Source organism: Anas acuta, chromosome 11 (assembly GCF_963932015.1).
Source record: "Anas acuta chromosome 11, bAnaAcu1.1, whole genome shotgun sequence".
NCBI classification, from domain to species: Eukaryota; Metazoa; Chordata; class Aves; order Anseriformes; family Anatidae; genus Anas; species Anas acuta.
The window spans coordinates 14,750,598-14,773,432 of record NC_088989.1 but is presented as its reverse complement, the minus strand read 5'-3'; the positions used below and the strand labels follow the sequence as shown (position 1 = coordinate 14,773,432).

Genomic DNA, 22,835 nt, shown 5'->3' with positions numbered 1-22,835 from the left:
TTAATACCAAAAAAAGCTGAAATTTCTCTGAGAGACCGAAGAGGAAAGAGCAGTCCCATCTCCTTGGCCATTCCTTCTCCAGTGCTGCTAAAATTGTTAGCATCCACCTGCTCATTCTGTGCTCCAGGCCAGAACTGAAACACAGTGGCTTCCCCCTTTGAAGACATGCCAACAAAGTGCAGGACTCAGTGTTCTGCACAATCCCTGCCTTTAGCATATCTGTTCCCCAGCAGCTGGCACACAGCACTCTGTGGCTGGAGTAATGTCAGACACCTCCCCTGTGCCGTATGTCTTTGCATCCCTGAACCAGAAAGAGCAGAGCTGATACTTGGACAAAACCCAAACAGGAAAAAACGTGTTTATCAGTCAGTGACCTTAAGTAGTGTCTGAGTAATGACTATAAGTCCGTGTGAATCAGGATAGAGATTTTCACATGTAGATAAGCTTTTCTGCAAAAGTCATTAGCATGTCTGGGGCCCTCATTAGTTCTAAGACAAACTGTAGCTAAGTGATGTGCGGGAGCTGGTACTTCCCATTGAAGCTGAGGGCTCACATAGGAGCTGATTGCTATATTTTCACTGAGACCTGTGTTTTTTATGCATTACCTCAAATTTTCAGATGCTGTAATGAGTGATACTGGCTGAATACTTATTTAAGCTTCAGTACATATATTGTGGCTTTCTGCACCCTGAACCCTAAAGCAGACAATCCTTTTGTTGACTGTATCTGAGGAAGTGTCTTCCTTCTTTTTGCTTAGGACCAAAGTTGCTTGCAGTCCACAAGTGTGCATCTTTTTTCCTGTCACTTAGATTAGGCAGCAGCTACTAGGCTCTTAAATACACCTTAAAGTTGTAATTAATCTTTCATCTGTAGATACTGATGATACTCAAGCATGTCTAGTGTGGAGGACTGCTTTATAATGGTTTCGTATGTTTAGTGTTAATGTTTATAATGTTGTGTTTATTATGTTATTATTGTTGTATCTAGCTGTGTGTGTAAAGAAGGGGAGATTGCAGATGGGAGAAGTTGCTATAAAGATCTCCTGAGTGAGATTAATCAGCAAAATTCACGAGGAAAGTTTTTTAGGAAATTGGACGTCGCCAGGAAAATGTTTGGTAACTCTCTTTTGAATTTGTTTGGGGAATGAAGCAGAGGTGGGGAGAAAAGCGTGTCATCAAAAGACTAAAAGCTTCCCATCATAATAGACATTTCACAATGTATGACTGTGGCCTTCAAAATCAAACACATCACATCTCTGAACTCATATTACCAGTTCTGGCTCATGAAATGAGGACACTGTAGCAGAGAACAGTGTGGATGAGCACTATGTATTTGACAGTCCTAGTGAAAGAGGTGCCACATCCACGGAAAAAAAAAGGAAAGCATGCACTGAGGATGTGATTTAAACCTGTCTGTCTCAAAATACCAGTGTTCCTCCACCTGCATTGTGTTGAAGGCTCAGCAATCTTTCAGCGGTCATTGAGTTTTCTAGCAGTGGTGCTTGAGGCTGGTGTGCCATGGATCCTCCTACAGTCAGATTGGTCTGCTAAGCCAAAATACAGCCTCCCTGCCAGCTCACACATGTGGGTGGCCATTATAGAGATGGAGGGGCTTTATCCTGTGCACTGTGGTCCGACATAAACAAGTACTAGTTACATGCATCAGGTTGAAGATGTGTAGATGTAATTGTGCTTTTGACACAAAGAATAATTATTGCTAGAGTTAAACCATATGGCAAATAACTGCTTCATGTTGTCACTCTTTTTACAGCTTCTGGTTGTTCAGTGTTGCTGACGAAATATGGGCCTTTCACAATCTTTGCACCCTCCATTTTTCCAAGTACTAATAGCATAGAATTTAATGTAAGTTTGCTTGCTTTTAGAAAATCTTTGCTATCTTATGATTCATTCCTGCCTGAGTTCTGTGGTCTATAAAAACTGATTGACACATGAGAGAATATTTATAGAAGCAATCTCTTGCAAAGACTGCTCATTGTCTGGTTGTTGCAGTCTCACAGAGGATGTTACGTCCCTTATGTTATTTTTAAAATCTCTCTCTGCTATTGACAGAGTGTGTTTGTTGTTTTTAATGTCAGATTATATAACTTCAAAAAGTTTAAGTTTTTCTGGCCATTCTTATTTAAAGATCCAACCTCTGGTGTGTGACTATTCTCAAAACTTCAGGTGGTTTTTCACTGCTTGAGCATGGGGTTTTCAAAAGGGGATGAGATTTGCATTAAAGTACAGGATTTTGGCTTATTCCTTGGAATGGCCCTAGGTATGGGAATGTTGTCAACTTTTTAGGCTCATTTTACTAATGGGGCAGCAAGGATGACAGGGCTGTAGAAAACTGATATGGGAGTTAGGTCAAGAATTTGAGAGTTCTGGCCTTCGACAATTATGTTCTACAGGTCATATTTTTATTTTATGTATTTTTTAATTAAGTTGTGTTCATTTGCTGTAGTTCTGCAATCAGTTGTATCAGTTCCACCTAAATCAGCATTGAGAGATGATTGTCTTAAAGAATCACCAGTGATGGAAAACCCAGAAACTAGACATAAATTCAGCAGCTACATGGCCAAATATAAACAAAGATTGTCTATGGGGAGCTTAGGCAAGTTTTGTTACCTCAGGCATGCAGGGATAGTTTTAAAATTGTCCAGGTCCAATAGGTTTATCTTTAGGGGATTCTTCTAAAGTCACTTTCAAATGAATCAGTCTCCATGTGTTTGTGTGTGTACACAGAAGCAAAAGATTTGCCACCATGCTTCTGCAGTGAACCAAAATGAAGAGGCAAGCTCAATATTATATACCTAGAATTTCTGTTATGGTAATGTTGTGGGTCTTTCATAAAATTATTTTTTTGAAAAAGCATGTCATTTATCTTCTTTATTTGGTCTTTACTCCCCAAAGGATACCACTGCTGAGCATTTGTGCAGAATGCACATTGTTCCTGGTCTGCATTTGATAGAAGACATGGTAAAAGCCAAGACGATGTGGACCTTGTCAGGACATAAGCTGACATTCAACAACCAGGTAAATGATATTGTGAACTGGAGTTGTGGACTGCTGCAAAAGGACTGACCAGAGCTTGAGCGTAGTTTCCTTCATGTGCTTTCTTAACGAGAAAACCGTTTTTCTCTTATCAGACTACCTGTGACCAGAGCAGGATTTCATTTCCACTTCTCAAAAAGAATCATGAAGTTTTAAGAAACAGAGCTGTAGCTGATTTCTTAGGTTATAATCTCCTTTACAGTGAAAAACTGTTCTTCTCTTGCTACATATTCTACAATGATCTGTCTAGTTTTAAACAGTCCCTTCTCTGCTCCTTGGTTCTTACCATCCACTTGAGATGTGTACACAGATAGGTGTATACAAATACGGTATTAAACTGCTTATTATTGCTCTTCCTTGCATTTCCTTAGCCTTGAGTTGCGAAGTGTAATTTTTATATTAAAAATTATGTGGATGTGGCATTGTGGGACACATCTGAGAGAAAGATTGGCTTCAACCACTTTGCAGTAGATTCCTTTGTTGGTTGTGGACCGTGCTCTCAGAGACAGATTCTGTGATGTGTCCTGATGGTCCTGGGGTAAAAGAAAAAGGCAGGTGGGAAGAAAAGGCTGTAAAGTCATAATTCTGCTCTCTGAGCAACAGAAGATATTGAGCATTGATGTAGTTTCCAGTTGTTCTGGTTCTAGAGGTTGCTCTTTCATCAGCTCAGTGCACAGACTAGAAAAGCTGCTGTCTCCCAGCAAGATCCTTTGTGGGATCCAAAGCAAGGTGATTTAAGGACAGACAACTAAGCAACTGTTCTCCTGCCCTGTAGACAACCAATTAGGCAGAATCTTATTCCTAAACTTGGTAACGGTCTTTCCTTGGTCTGCATGTGTATGCTGGAGAAGAGACCTTTTGCCTGCACAGCTAGCAACTGCAGTATCCTTGCAGCTGATGTGGAAGAGGCAGCAAAGTCTCTCTTTAGACTGAATGCTTCTCCTTGGAGGTCACGTTCTCAGACACAGCTACACGCTGAATATTTTCTCTTCCAGTTGCCCTTTTCCCGTCTATCTCTTTTATTTTTCTTATCCTAGCAAAGAGTTTTTCATCACTAGTTTACGATACGTAAGGCTGTTTTTCCCTTTTCACTCTTTCAGTTGACACACGTTTTCCAGCATCCACTGTTCTCGCTCCATCCTGCACTTTTCCGGCTTGCATTCTCACAGCTGGCCCAGGCAGAGCCGTATGTTTCCTCTCTGCGGATCCAGCCTTGGCCTTGAGGTCTAGGTCATACTACATGCACCCTACGTGCATCAAAAGGAAAAAGCACTATTTGGAGCCGGGGGTTCCGAACTGGGTTTATCGATGCTCTTTTAAAATTTATTTCCTGTTTGTTTACTCAGGAGTCTTTTGATCTGGGAAGCCTGCCCTCCCCTTCCTTTGTTTCAGCCAGACTCCTCAGTGATGTGAGCTGAAGTTCAGGGCAGGGAGGAGCAGTTAAAAAAAATGCACATGGTAAATGAAAAGCACAGAGAAGCTGTGCTTGCCTGCACTTGGATTATGGCTGCAAAACCAATACCTTGATGCTTAGTTTATAAGTTACACTTGGTACACCTCCATACGCCCCACTTCAGTGCATGGAAGTATGGAAGGACCAGATGCATGCCTTATAATTCAGTGAGCCTGACTATTTAGGCTTTGCTGTGATGAGTCTTGTTGCATTAGGAGCTCATGAAATCTGCAATCAAAGCTGGTTTCAAGATTGTTTCCAAATTCTGTAAAATCCTGGTGCCCATGAAGCAGGATGTCTTTCTCCTAGTGCTTGAGAGATTGATGCAGGATCTTAACCATCAGTGCAGCCTTCCGTGATCCACGCTGGGATCAAGCATTGTTCACATTCAGGCAAACTTAAACCTAGAGCTGACTGTCCCAGACTAGGTCTTTAAGCTGTAGTAAGACTTAAAAGTACCCCAGGATGGAAATATTGTCCAAATTCATTTAGAAGCGAGATGTTTATTCTACAGTAAGACCACCCCTTAAATTTACCTTTTCCAGAGTAGACCCTGTTGTGCCTTCACCTTGCTGACCCATAGATGGAGAGCACTGAAGGGAACAGGGATCTATAGATCTCTTGTGATACCATGGATATACATTAAAATAAACTTGTGTTATTATCCAGGCATACATGAAATCATTTCGATATGAAGATGTGGAAGAACTGTACAATGTTGTGCAGTCGAACCTACCAGCAGCCAACGGTGTTATGCATATTGTTAGCACTCTAAGGAAAAAAACCAGCACCGACAACCTTGGAAACCCACAGGTATGCAGGCATTTTTATTTCTTCTGCTTTATGAAACAGTAGAATAAATACTTTAAAAAAAATCTTTTTCCATGATTATTCTTCTCAAAACAGTGAGGCTTTTTTAAAGAGGAAAAGGTTATTTGTTTTGTTTTCAGCTCCTGATAAGCATGCCTTTAAAAGTAGCTAATAGCTCTGCACAAGTCAGATACAGACCTTGAAGTGATGCTTTTACAGTATTTGGATAAGCAGAGAATTCTAATTTCATGACGAAGATCACTCCCTTCATACAAAATGAGCTCTTTTTCAGTTGCACCTTACAGGAGAAGAATAAGATAAATATTGAAAAAGCATTTTTCATATAAAATTGAAATTAATATTTTCTTTATTGAAAAAGAATGTTTCATATAAAATTGAAATTAAGATTTGCTTTCATCTGTCTCTACTGCATTTTAAAATTATATTAAAAATATTATCTTTGCATTAAAAGTATATAAAATGAGGAAAAATAATCACTATGGACCTTTGCAATTTGAACTTGTCATGTATTTAAGATGCTGGGCAGAAATTTAAGAGTTCTTGCTTCAGTCTTTGCCTCTGCTAAACACTTTTTCCTGTTAATTGGGAAAAGTTTTTGCTATAGCTATCGCATTGTATGCATGAAAACTTTTATATTGTTTCCATATGCAGAAAGCAGACCCTGTTACCTACTGCTTCCTTGCAAAAAAAAATTACACATAGAATGACACCAGCTCTTTGCTTTAGTTGGATTTTGATAGTTGTCTGCACTTACTTTGCACCATTGTAATTAATATATAAAAACAGTCATATTGTGTAATCTTACAGTTGGATTGTACTTTATGTTTAAAAAGTAGCCGTAATATTGTGGTAGAGAATGGTGCGTCAATTGTACAAGTTCTGGATGTTTATGTGGGTTTGAATGTGCCCATCACTAATGTCACTTAAGATGCTCTCAGTCTTATGACTTGCATGAGGATTTTTCCAAAAAGGAGTGTCTGAGATCCAGAGCAGAAGCTGGACTGAGCTCTGTGTTTGTGTGCGTCGGTACCTGCAGGGAAGGGCTTGCAGCTCCTCTGGCCGTGAGGCTGATTCAGCAGTCTTTCCTATACCGTTTCCTGTAAACTTTTGATACTCAGCACAACAGTGGCAGTCACAGCACTGTTGGTGTGCATGTTCAAAATGTGCCAGTAGAAAAAAAAAAATATTTAAGAAAACTGCAAATTTTAATTTTGTACCACGCTCGGGGATCTTTATCCACAGTCCAAGAAGAGTAGGAGGTGTGTGGGTATATCTGGAAGAGGGTGCAGGAGGGATGATGCTGTTGGGGTGCATGGCACAAAAGTACAGCTGTTTTGATCCATATTGGAGCTGTTTTGGATCAGGATGTGATCTGAGTAGGAACCAACATGGCCCAACTGCAGTGAAGGCTCTGCCAAGACCATATCCAGCCTTATGCCAGTGAGGCAGAGGGGCAGGCAAAGGCAATGGCAGGACAGCAAGAGTGCTCCCTGAAGAGTTCGCCTTTCTCTGGACTTCTTCAGCCATTTCCTTCCCTTGTGGTGCTGGCTTTACACTGAAAGCTAGTGATCACATGAGCTATTTTTGGCAGCGAATCCCTTTATACCCTTGGAAGTTATGTTCTGTGCCTCTGCATGTTCTGCAGGAAGCAATTTGGGAAAAAAAAAAAAAAAAAAAAAAGCAAGCACATTCCTGCAAATAAAGGCCAGATGAGTCCCTTCAGAAACTGTGGTGGCTGCGGGGCCATTTCTCTTGTTACCTTTGTCCTCGTGGGAAGCATGGCAAAAAGGAAAGCTTCTACTTCCAACGTGTTTTCAGACGCCCGCATATGGGTTGTATTTTTTCAGCATTGGAGTTCATTTGCAGGTGGCAGAGTGAACTCTTGTCCTCAAAGGCAGAGGGAGACTTGAGATGACAGAGCAGCTCCACTGCTTACCAGCCAAGTTCTGCATGGCTGCAAGTTTAACCTGGAGATGAGAGTAGGAAAACAGAAGGGTGCCAAAGTGCATGGTAACCTAAAAGATTCTTGTTTGTTTGTCATACATGAGAACAGGCTTGTGCTTAAGCTACTGTAGACTCCCTCCTTGGCCAAAATAATGGGTTTGAGTCCTTTGGGGCTGATGGCTTTCAAAGACCTGGAGCATGCAATCCCCAAACATTGACTGATCAAAGGCATGTCAGTTTGTGCTCAGACTTTGCTTCAACCCCAGACATTGTATTTTTCCTCTTTGTATCTTCTTGCAGAAAACCATTGGGGAGATCCTTGCTTCAAATGAGATCTTCAGTCGATTTGAAACTATACTGGAGGTAAGCACGTTTGTGTCAGCCCCAGAATGTTTAGCATTGCTGCTTCTGCATGGCCTGTTGCTCTTTTTGTGAGAATTTTGAATAATATTTAAATGCAGCTGTTTGTCTTTCTTTCTGGATGCTTTTATCTGAGTCACTTCTTATTTTGTTTATTTTATAAGCAAATGTAACGGAAAGATCAGCACAAGCAGCAAGCATACAAATGTCTTGCCTACTTTCTTCCCCACCTGCCCTACCCACCTCCCTTGGCACAGTTCGTTCTCCAAAGCATTTTTAGTTCTTGAACACTTTTTCAAGAGTTAATATTTCATGCATTTCCATGCCAAGCTAGACTTAAGCTACCTGGTTTTTTTGTTTGTTTGTTTTTGTTTTTGTTTTTTTGTTTTATTTTGTTTTGTTTGTTGTTGTTGTTGTTGTTTGTTTGTTTGTTTGTTTGTTTTTTGCTATAGGTGTCTAAATAAAATAGTCCTCAGGCTATAAACCCATAAAGGCTTCTGCCCAGGCTTCATTTAGTTAATTTTTTTACTAGGGACAGACTGATTTTCCTTTTATCTCCACCAGAGTCATCTGGATCTGCTCTAGCATTGCACCCAACAGTCTTGACCTGCTTGTTTTCAGCTTTGTGGCTGTTAGTTTTTTACAGAATTCATTGTTTAATTGTGGTTATAGGCTCAATTCTCTTTTTCTTCTCTTGGGGCAAAAATATATTGGTTTAGTCTCTGTATGTAGTGTATTCCAGTGCTCTCTTGTTCACATTAGCTGAACTCACACTGGTGGCTTCATTGTCCAGTCTGTTTTTACGGCATTATATCTCTGATACTACAAGCCTTGCCATTTGAACACAAAAGCTTTTCAGTAGCTGCACCTTTGGTGGGTTGCTTAGAGTTTCCTCTCCCTTTCTAACAGACCCCCCCCCAATTAACTCATGCTAGATGCATGGTGAAATCTTTTATTGTTTTTGCAGAACTGTGGCCTGCCTGCATTTCTTGATGGACCTGGCCCCTTTACTGTATTTGTACCCAGCAATGATGGTGTGGATAAATTGAGAGATGGAAGGCTCATCTATCTTTTCACAGAGGTGAGAGCTCATAATACTTTAAGAGGTCCTGAAATAGTGCAGCCTGTTGCACTAGGCTTTGTTGGAATAGCTTGTACAATGTATGTGATCATTGCTGAAAGATTTCTGGAGTTAACTAAAATATCTTTCTATAAGGCTTTGGGAAAGAGGTGAATGCTGGTGGAACCTGCAATGAGAAATGCATTTAACCAGATCATTTATGTCTGGTTTTTGGCTTTTTCCTCCCACTTGGTGTGGGGAAATGAAGTAAGGAAATGAAGTAAATTTATTTTCCAAGTGAAGTCTCTGCTGTAATGCATTGGCATAGTCAGTCATTTGTTAAAAGAAAAAGTAATTGCCTCTTCTTGCTCCTGAGCAGTGAAGGGGTACCCAATTATTATGTTATTTTTGTTTTTTGTTTTTCCTTAGGGCATAAACAAGCTTCAGGAACTTGTGAAACATCATATCTACACTTCAGCAGCGGTAAGGCAGGCAGCTCTAATTCTGGATAATTGGAGTCCTTCAGGCCAGCACATAATCAGCTATGTTGTTTGGCATGGAGGTTGGAGTATCAGTGACTTCAGCTGCTGTTTCTTGGACTGCCCAAGAGAGGAGAGATGTGATTCAGGACCTGATGAGGCAAAACATTTACCATGAAAGTTGTTGCCAAAAGGGACTTCCATCACAAAGCTCTTAGTTTTCTGAGTGTGATGGTGCTCATTAGTCAGATGGCCTTTACAAAGAAAACATTGTCCTGCAGAGTTTGCTGCAGGCAAATTCTCTCTTGGCATCACTTTAATTTGCTGAACTATTAATTAGGAGTGTACCCTAATTATGAATCCTCCCACCCATAGCTTCCCTAACACTGAAAACAGCAACACAGAAGTTATAGCCAGCTGGAGAATTGGTCAAAACTCTCCTGCTCCTTCTCCTGTCTTCTTGGGCTCCATCAGTGGGGTACTGACAACTCTTGCACCAGCATTTATTTACCTTGTGTGGCAGGGTAAATAAAATTAATGCAGTGCATAAACAAGACTTTTTCCCTTATACAATCAACAAGAGAAATGTTTAAAATTATGCACAGAACCTGTGGGGAAGTGAATACTCAAGCATCATGGTACAATGTCGTGTTTTTTGCTAAGAAATATCAGTATTATTCCAGTCCTTCATTAAGGAGAAAATGTCAGTCCTTATGATTTTCATAACTACAACAGAGAAAATAAGCAGCACGTTGACAAAACAGCAAAACATAGTTTTTCTTGCAACTGATGAATAACAACATGCCAACAAGCCACACTACTTATTTTAATAGCTTGTTAAACACAAAAGTAAAAATTGTCTTAGTCCTCAGAACTTCTCGCCTGTCAAATCCTTATGTTTAAATTTCTCGTACAGCAGCTGTGGTTTACATTTCTTCTGTCTTTAGAAATAAGCTTATTTAGTAGGTCAAAATGTGTTACCTATTATGCTTCTTGCTCAGCGTTACTTCTTTAATTAATATGTCCTGGAAAATTCCCTGTATTGGCTGTATCAATGAGAGACACTATTAGTGAGACTTAATTTCAGCTGTTCTAGACTGTTTCTTGCACAAGGAATGAAAACAAAGGCTGCCACCACAGGCACTGCTGTGTTTGTAGCATTGCAAATGATTCACACAAAGTCCTGTATTTCCCTCTGGGCTATTGTGTGTGCTTAATGTATTTCATGAAATGTAAATGTTAAGGTTATTGTCCCCTTTAGAAGGCTTTTTTAGGTGGGAGTGAGTCATGAAAGGACTCTGTAAGCTGTACTGAAATGTCCCTGCTTTTTCACGACATTGCCCCCTCATGTGCTTATTTCAGGTGACTGTAGAGAAACTGATAATGATGCCACACATCGTTACTATGGCCAACCAGATACTGACCATCAGCATCAGTGCAGACGTATGTATGGATCAAAACTCAGCTGGGCAAACGTCCTGTGCTAAGTGGAAGTCTGGATATAGTTCTGAACAATGTGGTTTCAGCCCATCTCTGCTTCCTCCTGTGCTTAAAAAATAGACCTAAATGGGGTCACTGAATTATTTTTGCTTCTTATCCAACTTGTGACTCTACTAAGAGGCTTGACTATTTGTGTGGTTGCACTCGATGTTGCATACCATCTGTTTCCTGTGTTGCCTTTATGTAGTTGATACAGTCTAGTGGGCTAAAATACAGATAAATTATTTGTGTTTCTGCATCAGGGAAGAATTCTGATGGATGAATCAGGGATCCCCTTAAACATGAGAAACATTGTGGCATCAAATGGTATTATTCATACCTTGGACGGCATCTTCATCCCTCCTTCGATAATTCCCATTTTGCCTCACAGATGCAACGAGGAACAACATAAAATTGTGACAGTAAGTCACCTTCTCCCATTCTCTTGCTAGCCATTGCTGTAGACCCTACACTCACCTGGAGGAACAAACGCAAGCTGTGTAAATTACATTTGGGAAATGTGTTCTCTCTGAGATGTGCCCTAATATGAACTTAGGCAGCATTGGCACTGTGATTGTTGCTTCTGCTAGCACTTTGCACTGCTCTGCTGGCAATCAGCTGTTTTCTTGTTGGTCTTTGTATTTTCCTTGCATCCATCCTACCTTTGCTTCAGAAAGATGTTTGTCTTTTCATAAAGCTGTGTGTGCCCTTCTTGACACCAGAGTTACTAACTCAGCTGAGAATGCTTTGTTCCCATCACTGTCAGCACTGTTTTCATGTTAGTATGGATGGGAAACAGCTATTCAGCAGCAGGAGCTGCAAATGCTGTATGGTATTCTCACATAAAAAATTTTGTATACCTTATTTTAGGTGTGTGTTCCCCACTTTAATCACTGGTAGGTTACTGGAGAAGAGGATGAGGCTCTGAATAGGCAAAAGGCACCTGATTTGGAGCAACACAAATATTATCAACTGGCCAGAGGGTCTGTTGTACCTTGTTGATTTAATGAGGCTGCCACATGGATGCCCAAAGTGTTTTCCAGCATAGCTGTGTCTCTAGTGGCTGATAGACTCGCTGGGTGGAGACAGACCCCATCTTAAAGTCAGGTGCAAACATCTCATGACAAGGGATCCACTTTGTTGAAGTGAGAAGCTTACCCCATTTCAGAGTGTGGAACTCCCTCCTAAAAATGTTTCTGATGCATGCTGTGATGTTTTGGATATGTACTGTAAGCAGTAGCTCTGGAGCATTCTTGGCATGGGGAAGGGGTTCTTTTGAGAAGATGAAGTTTTCTGCTCTTCTTTCCTTAACAGGGCTCTTGTGTGGATTGTGAGGCTCTCAACAGCAGTGTTTGCCCACCTGGCAGCAGAGAAATGGTAATTATTTTTGATCATTTACATATTTTCTTCTTTGTATTATGACATAGAAGCACACTGACAGTTTCTAACCCAAGACTCTTTCAGACAAATACAGGACAGGAAAGGCGAGCAGTAGAGAGGCTTGTTAGAGGATGCGTATCCACCATGCACTGTGATCCCAGACTGTCGCCCAATAATTACTCTGTGCTATTATTTTGAAGTCTGTTTGCTGAGTCAATGCAGATAGCTCTGATTCAGTCTGTGCTAAATGAAATTGTAGGCTTGCAGTTTTTAGTACCTCTACTCTGCCTCAGGCAGGGCTTTCCTCCTCATGCACTGAGTCTCCCAGCTCCTCCAAACTGCTAGAATCAAACCCAATCCCACTCGTCCCATCCAGTAACACCACTGCTTATGTCATGGCCAGGGAATTGCAACTAGCTCTATGCGCTGCAGAGGGCTGAGAAACAATTTGTTCTTGGCCTGTGCTCGCTGTTGATTCAGAATGAGCAGAACTAGCTGAAGGCGGAATAAGGAGGAGGCAGCACACTGGTGTTTGAGTTTACCCCTGCTGGGTTTAGCAGTACAGCAATTTTCAGGAAATCCCTGTGTGAAGGCCAGGCCCAAGACATTGTTTGGGAAAAATGGAGAGGTGTTCATGACTGTTAACTGTTGGGTGTCTTCTGAGGGATCTGAGTTTCAGAACTTGCTGGTGCTGTCTCAGCATGAATGTCTGAAGCGGAGCTCTGCAAAATCACTAGTCAATTGTTTTCCTCTCTGATTGAGGCAGGTGTGGACAGAATCATCTTGTGCCCAATTCTGCCTGTGTATAACTACATGACAGGTCACTGGGTATTCTTCAGAAATCATCTGCAGTCCTTTCCCTTCCCACTCTCTGTCTCACCTCTACCCCTGGCTGTCTCTCTCCCTTCCCCTCTTTCTCCTTTCCTCCCTCCCTCTCTCATTCTCTTGTACTCCTTCTCCCTGCCTTTCCTCTCCCTCTTTCCTTTCTCTTTTCCCCTACCCTCTTTCTTACCCTCTATTTCTCTCCCACTTCCACCCTGTCTCTCCCTTCCATCTCCCTCCTTTTATCCTCTCTCCCCAACCTCTCCCCCTTCTTCTACTGTCTCCCTTATCATAGATACTACTATAAGAACAAAAGGGCAGCACCTTGGCTCAGGCTTGCAGACTGGGAGTGAGAGGAAGCCACCACGTGCCTTCTTTCACGATAGGCATGCTGTAGCAGTATCTTGTTCACCTTGGCTCCTTTTTGAACTTCCTCAGCTCAGAGATAGGCATAAATTGCTCTCTGCAGCAGAAAGAGAGGGTCACTGTGCTGATGTAACAGAACAGAGCTGACTTGTGTTTCTACAGGAATCAGCACTGTTCCCAAAAGAATGTGTCTATATCCATGATCCACAAGGCCTGAATGTCCTGAAGAAGGGATGTGCCAGGTACTGCAATCAAACTGTCATGGTGAGTGCAATGGGAAAACACGTTCTTTTGAAAGGAGCTCAGCTTTGCTCTTCCCGATTCATCGAGGAGACCTCTGACTCCTTGAACTGAGATGGCAACAATAGAAAAGCTGCCCCATGCAAGGAGGGCCCATCAGATGGGCTGGCTACCTGACCTCTCTTTGGTTAACACAGAGAAGAAAACACGGTACCAACCCGCTGCAAATATTAGAAAGCAGCTCAGTTAAACCCAAACACGATACATAAATGCAATAAAACACGGCAGTTGTGACTAGCCAAGCTGGAGGAAGCTGAGAGATGAATGGTGTAGCGTTCAGTGTGTCATGTTTTCTGAGACAGCCCTGTTTTTATCACGTCTCCCAACGGAAGCAGAGTACAATGAAAGTGCCATAAGCTGTGAAGTGATTGCATCTTGTTTATGAAACATTGTCAAATGGTTTGGAAAAGTTGTTCTTACCCAGTTTACAGACCTCCCATCAGGAGTCTGCAGCTCCTGAGCTGTCCCAGTGCCAACTATATAGAATGATTTGTGAGTGTCTTGTTAAATAGCAGCTGGATGTCTGTCCTGTCATTGTTCTTCTATTGGTTGGTTGTGACAAGGCCTGTGATCCAGGACTGATATATCCCTCCAGAAAAGCAGAAGTCCTCAGCAAGGATAAAGGAGGATCAAGTGAGCCAATATTATTAATGAACTCAAAACTCAGAGAAAGCACAGACCCTATTTGCCTAAGTCACAGAAAGAACAGAAAATAGTGGTTTATGTTGACAAGAGTGAGCTGCAAGCAGAAAGACAGGTATTGTTGGAAAATAATTTAATAAATTAAGTCCAATTTTATGTTTGGACTTCATGATCTTAAAGGTCTTTTCCAACCTAAATGATTCTATGATTCTAAGCATGGGTGTCTAAGTGACTATTTCAGCGTTGTCCATGGCCACAGGAAGGAGGACAGAGATTTCAGAATTGTGAGAGCAGGACAACTCCAGCCAATTCATGTTAAGTCACTTGGTAACTTAATGATTCTGCTTTTCTTTCAGAAACCTGGGTGCTGCAAAGGATTTTTTGGTCCAGACTGCATACCGTGCCCAGGGGGATATTCCAGTCCATGCTATGGCCGGGGAAATGTAAGTACATGTATGAAGGATCATGCTGTGTTACAACAAGCACTTGAGTCAGGGTGGTTAGGGAGTGTAGTTAGCTTATTTATTTTTTACTGGCAAGGTAGGACATTTTTTCTTTATGGTAACAGTTGCTCTAGATAAGCATAATTCAGCCTTTGTGCTGCAGGGTAAAGTGCAAAGTGGTGGCCACAGAATATCCAAGGGAAATGGAGTGTACTCATCAGTGTGTTTTCCGTCTTGAGCTCTAATGTGAATCATGTCATAGCTTTCGCAGACAGCATTGACTGGGGGTTGGGGGGGGGATTTTTTATTACCACCACTGCTCTTCAAAGTCCTGTTTTTTACTGCAGCTGTCAAAAGTGTTTTTGATAGATATGAAAGCCTTGTTTTTGCCTTGGTTCGCTTAGTTTCAATGACTTTGGCTTTCTTTTTGTTTCCTTCCAGTGCAGCGATGGCATAGAAGGGAATGGCAACTGCCACTGCTTTGAAGGCTTCAAAGGAGTAGCCTGCCACATCTGTTCAAACCCAAACAAACATGGCGAGAACTGTGATGAAGGTTGGTAATTTGGAAGTAGAGTCTAGAGAAAAATGTAGAGCAAAGCTGTAGTGCATGTTCAGGTACCCTGGATTCCCTGCTGGCAAGACCTCATCATGAAAGAAGTGATGGAAATGTTAGGAATGTTTTAACAATTCTTTCCATAAAGAATAGTCCTGTCTGCCTCTGGGTCCTGCACTGGCAATTTAATTCTTGAACCACAGATGCAGTGTGTCCCAGTCTCCCCCTCATTCTAGTCAATTTATCAAGTCTTCAGAAAATACTCCTCAAATTTATGAACCTGTTTGCCTTTGTTATTCCGGACTTCTATTTCTAACAGTTACAGCCTTTTTTTTGTCTTCTTCGAGATTAACTTAACACTGCTATAGGTGTGACTGTCCCTGTGAATGGCTGGTGAGGAATGTTTTAATAAGAAAGCTATTTGTGTTTGTATGAAGTCTTTGATGTCTGGGGGTTTCAGAACAACTGATAACAACTAGTGACTGTTATGGGATACTATGCAAGCCTCTGATATCTGGCCAGGTGGCCAAGAGATTAAGAAGAAGAAAAAAAAAGGAGGTGAAGGAGGGCTAGGAGACAAGACCTGCAGGGGATGCTGTGTGAACTTGACACGGTGCCAAGGAAGTACAAAGGGGAAGGACAAGAAAAAAACTTGGAGAGGAAGACTATGAGCCTTCAGCATAAAAGACCCCTAGAGACCCCCAGAGGGACCACCGGAGATTGATGCGCATGCTCCAGTAGGAGGGACTGGACCCCAGAAGCTAATTATAATAACCTATTTTTTTTAGAAGTAGTAATGAATATGTATTAGTCTAGGAGCATAAAAATCAGCTGCTTGATGTAACTGGTGTGCATCCTGGTGGAGCGGAGACTCCCGGTGCACCCAGCGCTGTTTGCTTACCTCTATTCTTTTAATAATTCCTATTTTTTTATTTAATCCTATTTTGAAGACTGAGCCATTTCTAACAGAAATGTCATCACAGGTGACAAAAAGCGTGGCTGATATGACAGTGGTAATGCAGGTCTTGGAAACATTGGCCAAATTTGTGTGTGGAACTTCCAAGCAAATCTCTCCTCCTTAGAAAGAAAAGACATTTTCCTTTCCCAGTTGACAAGGACCTTGTGCTTGATGGCCTAAATTTGAGCCCATCTTTAGAGCTCATAAAACTCTTGGACCCAGGCAGTCAGAGGATCGGTTCCCTGGCCAGGTTTTGAGGTGGGGTGGATGTGTCTCAGCAGACATCCCTCTGTCAAGAACAAATGGGATGATGATTTGATGTCATGAGAGATTGTGAAAGAAAGTTAGGAATCTGCAAAATGTGACTACTGTGGTGAGTTCTGGACTTTTGGCAGTTACTGTTCTTTCTCCATGTGAAAATTCTTTGACAGATTGTGGCTGCGTCCATGGTGTCTGTGACAACAGGCCTGGCAGCGGGGGTGTGTGTCAGTCCTGGTCCTGTAAGGAAGGTTTTACTGGGAAATTCTGTGACAAGACATCCAGGAACTGTGGCCCGAGCGGGTTGTCCCAGTACTGCCACCAGAATGCTGTTTGCAGCCTCAATGACACAGCAAGGTCAGTCTTTCTGGCATACAGATTCGGGTGGGCACATTGTCCTCATATAGTCACACAACGGCTGTGAGGCTGCCAACCCTGTAACTGTGCACGTCTCCCTGTGTGCCTGTTGCACAGGGTTGTTCAAGCCATGCAGCCAGCCCGCTGCACTAGAGAATAAGTCAGGTTCTTGCTGGCTTGAGAGCTCAAAATGTCTTTTTGCTCTCTGCTGTATTCCAGAATAGGCTGTACTACCTGTGTGCCTTCTGTGCTTATGTTTTTAAGGTGCATCTGCATGGATGGATATGAAGGGGATGGGTTTTCCTGCCAGCCCATTGACCTGTGCAGTCAGCCAGAACGAGGAGGCTGTTCTCAGAATGTAAGTGGGATTGGACTATCAAAACACGGAGAAGCAACATCTAATCAATCAAAGCAGGACAGTTGCAGATTTGTTGGGCACTGGTGTCGTGCCTCTTTCCCAGTCTGTAAGGTGGGATGGAACAGCAGGTACCTAAACACAGCCGTCATAAGGAGGTCAGTCATTTGCTTGGTACCAAAATGTGACACCCTGCGGAAGGTTTGGCTGGTTTGCCCAGATATTTTAGCAGCCACAGAGATTAGCTGCACAGACTTTTGTTTTGTATTCATTTTCCCCTCAAGATCTTCTTACGTGTTGTAGCTTGTCTGTGAGCTCCAACTCATATTTCTAGTAGCCAACAACAAATGGTCAGACCTCATCATGATTTAGATCCCCCAGTGAGAGGAATGCACTGGGCTATGTAGAAGGGAATAGGATGGCACTAAGTACAAAGGTCTTTGCTGAAAGAGATCTACCTCCGTGACTGATTCCCAGCCTACGTGCCCAGGCAGAAGAAGATTGTTCTTATCCTGCCTAGGGAATACTACTTCTGTAATGGAAGAGCTTTACTGAATGGCAGGGAATGCCCTGTGAGTTCTGAGCCACCTTAGACACAAGTATCCACCTCTCTGAAAACAATGAATGTTTCCAGAATCACTTTACCATGATATTATCTAGAATCTTTCTGAAGAAGATGCTTCCAGTCCCTGCACCCAGTGCTGGGATCAAAAATGGTCATTCAGAAACTCTTCTCTGACTGATGAAAGAGACTTGTGTCTGTATTTGTATTGCACTACCTGCTCTCTGCCGAGTGTAATGCTTTTGTCTCCCTTCTGCAGGCCCTGTGCATCAGTACAGGCCCTGGCAATGCCACCTGCCAGTGTAACGTGGGCTGGACTGGGGATGGGAAGGCCTGTGTGTCTATAGACAACTGCATGCTGGAGAGCAGAGGGAACTGTCACATCAATGCTGACTGCATTTATATCGGCCCCGGTCAGGTATGGGCTATACCAAGTAGTCTGGTGGTAGACTTACATTTCCCAAGCTGCTCTGAAATGGTCTGGGATTGCTGGAGGTAGAACCTGGGCTGGTCAGCAGCAAAACCTGATTGTTGGCTGCCAAATACACTGGCTCATGCTATAGCCACACAGGGTACTCATGTGTGGTGAGAGGTATGGGTATGTTTGAGGCTGCTACACTACTCGGAAACCTTTGTGTAGCAAAGGGAAGAGCCCTGCTCCATAACAAGGCACTGGTTGCTGTGCCCACCTTGTTCTCAGATCACAGCATTGTCTCTGGGCAGTGCTAAAATGTACAGAAAATCACATGCAGCTATTCAGATAGTTGATGGGGGAAGACAGGCCAAGACTGGGACATCCTGAGACTGGAGGAAGGCATGCGGGAGGGGTGGTCCTCAAGGTGCTTCTTCTCCCCACTGAGCAAAGGGAGCTCTGGGCAATGGGCTGGGGAAAGGTGCCAGATCTTCAGCAGAATTTAGTGAGGTAGGTGGCATGTGCAAGTGCTCTTTTAGCTATCATATAAGCAGGAAGTTTTGAAATCACCCCCTCTTCTCTTTCTGTTGTTCACAAAGTCTGTGTCATTCTCGGAAAAGCTGGAAATAGAGATGGAAACTATTATTCTCAAGTTACCCTCACATAGGCAAGCAGAGCAAGGGATCAGTGCTCTTGAGTAACCCAGCAGCATGTGTGTTGTGATAGAGAATGATGCCCTGCTAAGGAAGTACCTCTGCATTTTCATGTCTTGAGGAACCAGGAGAAAACTTAGGAAAGTCAATTAAGAATAGATTTTAGATTTTTATGACTTTTTTGGATAGTAAATGAGGATGCTCTGATAGCTCTTTAAAACTGAAATGCCTCTTTCCTGCAGAGCAAATGTGTCTGCAAGAGGGGTTATGCTGGCGATGGCCACAATTGCGATGCAATCAACCCATGCCTCATGGACAACGGCGGCTGCCACGACATGGTGAGTAGCTAAAGAGCTGTCCAAGGCACTGTGGCCGTGACGGTTCCTCTGCTCCCTGTCACAAGTTTTTCAGCCATGGCATCAAGAGAATCACAAGGATTTGGTTTGCATTGGCCTACTGGCACACCACTGAGGTGTTGTAAAGGTTTAGTCTCTGATCTACGGAGGCAGATCCTCTGATTTTTCATGAATGCACACAACCCAAAGCCATCATCTAGGCCTTGCTGCACAAGGTATAAATTCAATGGCACCATAAACACAACAGGAAGAAGGGGTTTGTGTGCGCCTCTGTAGCCTGGGCCATAAGAGGTCAGAATTTGATTCTTAGGTAGGTGTAACACTGCATTACCTGTGTTCACTCTCTAATTTCTCCTTTCCTTGTACTTGCAGGCTACGTGTGTACCTCTTGGAGGAGGGGAGAGGTCCTGCACCTGCCCTCAAGGCTATGTGGGGGATGGCATGACATGCTATGGAGATGTTCTAAAAGTGAGTGAAAAGCAAATGTCTGAGGTCTTTTGGAGATCAGGGAGAAATGTCTCTGTTCTCACTTCCCATTTCTCTGTTACTCGAGCTGACTCCTCTCAGCACAGCACGTGTTTGCCCAAGACCACAGAGACAGCACCAGTGCCAAGAACCAGTGTCTTCAATAAGTCATTGACAGTCATTTCTAAGCTGCTCCACCCCTGTCTGCCCTGTGCAATAAGACATCTTTTATTTGGTATTTGGAAAGTTTTTCAGGTCAGAGCTAGGTTGGCCCATTTTCTGACATTAGAATTATTATAGACCATTGTGGATTCAATCACTGTCTCTGGTAAACACAAGCAATTTCAGATGAATTGAAAAGAATTTATTTATTTAGGTATATATTAGGTATATATATTTAATGTCTGGAATATATATTCTTTAATGGCTAGAGTTTGGTTTTGGGAGTGGCCATCCCTCCACATGACACAAGGTGCCTTTGAAGTTTGTGAAGGGAGAAAGGAATTCCTAAGTCATTATTGCTGGATCTAATATTGCAACGGGCTCCTGTCCCCCACCCCAGGTCTCCCAGTCCCACAGCTCCAGTGCTCATTGGAGGTTACCCTTCTGTTGTTTCTATTTTGAAGGAGCTGGCTGGGAGTTCCCACTTTGCAGGCTTCTATGACTGGGTTAAGGTAAGAATGGCCGTGGGATGTCCACATGAGTAAGTACTGTAGAAGTGAAGTCACTGTGAACACTGCTGTTAAAGGAAGAGCAACAGCATTTATCTTTTTCATTAGAGAAAAAACAAAGCAACAGCTAAGGTGAAATCAGAAAGAGTAGTAGCATGTAGAAAAGCTCTGGAGTTTGTGATGGAGTAAGGGTCATCAGTGTGTTTGACGGACTAGGTTATAGCACAAGAGGAAGCTGTGACTGTAATACACATGATTTTCATAGTTGTATCTTCTGTAATTCCTGGCTGTAGGAAAGTAATACAGAAGGAAAAGAAAAAGGGGTAACATAATAATAGCTATTTTTGAAAAATGATTGCTATTTCAAAAATAGCAATCTTTGAAAAATTAGACTATAAGTTTGTTCCTTTCCTTCTTACGGGCTCCCTGTTCCTAGCTTGGCTGCAAGAGACACTGCAGGCTGCAGCAAGTCTGTGGAAACACACAATGAAGCATGCCATCTCACTGAGCTTTAGTTTACCTGTCCTGCTGTGTATATTGCTTTTGCTAGGAGTAATTTTGGTCCCTTCCCCAAAACTGATGTTGTGTGTTGTTTGTTTATGGATTTGACTGAATGGATTTGAAGATTAATTTAATTTAAGCACAGCTTAAAGCAGCAGATTTTTCATTGGCAAGCAGATGTCAGCTGTTTTGGCCAAACCACTTGTGGCATTTTTTGATTGCCAACAGCACTTACTTATTTCACACGTGCAGGAAAGCCTGCTGTGTGCACACTGCCATTCTGCACGTCCCTGACATGGGACTGCAAAAGCAGGATGACTCTTGGTTATATTTTACGGAGTAGATATGGCACTGGCATGTCTTATTTGTTCATCTTTGTGCTTTGGACAACAGAAATCTCTCTTCAGCATCCCAGCAGGAACCAATGTCACTGTCCTGGTGCCATCAGAGGAAGCTATCAACAGCTTGAACAAGAGTGAGAAAGATTTCTGGCTGACCCCCAGCACGCTGCCGGTTTTAGTCAGGTATGAGGAGATTCCTCTCTTTGCTTTAGTATGCCAGACAACAGTAACAAGGCTATGAGTTGGATTTCTGGTCGTACATGCCCAATAAAGAGATATCTTGAAATAAATATAGAAGCAAGGTTAAATATGTAGCAGGCAAAGAATATAGTATGCATTTGAAACATAACAGAGCTCAGGCAATTGGAAGTGTATTTATTTTTCATATACGTGCATTCTCTCCACACGCTTAATGACTTTAGCGAATGTGTGAATGTTAGGTGATGTGATCTTATCTCCCTGTTATTACAATTAGTACCAGAACCTTTTCTTTACCTGCCTTTTTTCTCTTCAGGGCCCACTTTCTTGAAGGTATCTTCACTGGTGAAAAGCTCAAAAAGTACGACAAGCCAGAATTACCCACCCTCAACCCACAGACCAGATGGCAGATAAACACCAAGAGTGGTGTAAGAATTTTTTATATAATGCACATGTGTCAGTGTCAAATTAAACTGCTCAAGAGCTGCTATATCTAGTGGGGAATCTGGATGTGATGCTGGTGCCTTCAAGCTCAGGAATCTTTTAAGAATTGTACCCAGATTAATCATGTGCAGCCTTGAACAAATCATATGTCTGGTTTGCATATGCCTGGTGATTTCTGATGTTTCTGCTTCTCCCTCGTATGCTTTTGCAGGTATTAACCATTCAAAATGCAAGTATTGTCGTCAGTGACATCCCTGCCAGCAATGGCATTATTCATGTCCTCAGTAAGGTATGTCAATACTGGGAAATACAGTCATAGCAACGAGGTTGTGTTGCAGCATCCGTGATGGAGACAACAAGTAATGTATACCTGGGCAGTTAGAAAGAGCTATAATGACAAAAATACGCTTGATTATCACAAAGTCCCGACAGATGTTCCTGTGCACTAGTGTTTTATGTTTAAAGTATTAGTCTCTGGGACAAGTAAGAGGGAAGTTCCTCTTCTCTTGGCTGATAGATGAGTTAAGACTATTGCAGAATTGTGCTAAACGGTACCATTTCTACTTGCTTTTCTTGCAAGCAGGGCAGGAGTAATTTCCCCCACTGTCTCTTGCCTGAGCTTGCTGATGAGCTTGCTTTATCTGCAGGTTTTGTTGCCACCTTTAGGAGATATCCCACCGAGTCCTCCAGGTCTGCAGAAACAGCTCGATACAGTTTCCTCGTTCAGCACATTCAAGGATTTGTTACACGTAAGCATCTGATGTGGGTTCTGTTGTGGCTGTCAGAACTTTCTTTGTGCAAATGCCCAGTTTACCTGTTGTAGGTGGGACTAAACCTGGACCACCTGCTGAGAAAAGAGAAACCATCTATTTCCTACCATTCCAGTGTGATCTTCTAAGAAAGGTCCTTTGAACAGCCAAAGGATCACATACTTGCAGTTAGATCCCTATATCATGTTATTACAATGGAAGATGTCCTGTTTGTTGCAGGCACTCACATGCTTGTACAGGCAGAGAAACCTAGAGGAAAAGGAAGGCTTGTTCGTAATCAAGGAACTGCACTTAGGTCAACCCAGGGAGCAAGACATTAGACACGTGTGACTGAGTGGAAATTGTATATTCAGTTTTCAAGCATTTCCC

At 42.4% G+C, this 22,835-nt stretch overlaps 1 protein-coding gene across 1 annotated transcript in view; it reads left to right on the top strand.

The window, feature by feature from the left end:
• The window catches only part of STAB1 (stabilin 1), a 56,672-nt gene that overhangs the window by 12,101 nt on the left and 21,736 nt on the right, over positions 1–22,835 (top strand). Inside the window, exons 10-32 of the mRNA XM_068694867.1 lie at positions 988–1,115; positions 1,771–1,862; positions 2,913–3,035; positions 5,176–5,319; positions 7,582–7,644; positions 8,609–8,722; positions 9,131–9,184; positions 10,543–10,623; positions 10,923–11,081; positions 11,974–12,036; positions 13,390–13,491; positions 14,526–14,612; positions 15,054–15,165; positions 16,555–16,738; positions 17,003–17,096; positions 17,915–18,073; positions 18,963–19,058; positions 19,449–19,544; positions 20,168–20,215; positions 21,107–21,237; positions 21,569–21,680; positions 21,908–21,985; positions 22,344–22,445. Of these exons, the coding sequence (XP_068550968.1) occupies positions 988–1,115; positions 1,771–1,862; positions 2,913–3,035; positions 5,176–5,319; positions 7,582–7,644; positions 8,609–8,722; positions 9,131–9,184; positions 10,543–10,623; positions 10,923–11,081; positions 11,974–12,036; positions 13,390–13,491; positions 14,526–14,612; positions 15,054–15,165; positions 16,555–16,738; positions 17,003–17,096; positions 17,915–18,073; positions 18,963–19,058; positions 19,449–19,544; positions 20,168–20,215; positions 21,107–21,237; positions 21,569–21,680; positions 21,908–21,985; positions 22,344–22,445 (2,422 nt within the window). The remainder of the gene's footprint in view (positions 1–987; positions 1,116–1,770; positions 1,863–2,912; positions 3,036–5,175; positions 5,320–7,581; positions 7,645–8,608; positions 8,723–9,130; positions 9,185–10,542; positions 10,624–10,922; positions 11,082–11,973; positions 12,037–13,389; positions 13,492–14,525; positions 14,613–15,053; positions 15,166–16,554; positions 16,739–17,002; positions 17,097–17,914; positions 18,074–18,962; positions 19,059–19,448; positions 19,545–20,167; positions 20,216–21,106; positions 21,238–21,568; positions 21,681–21,907; positions 21,986–22,343; positions 22,446–22,835) is intronic.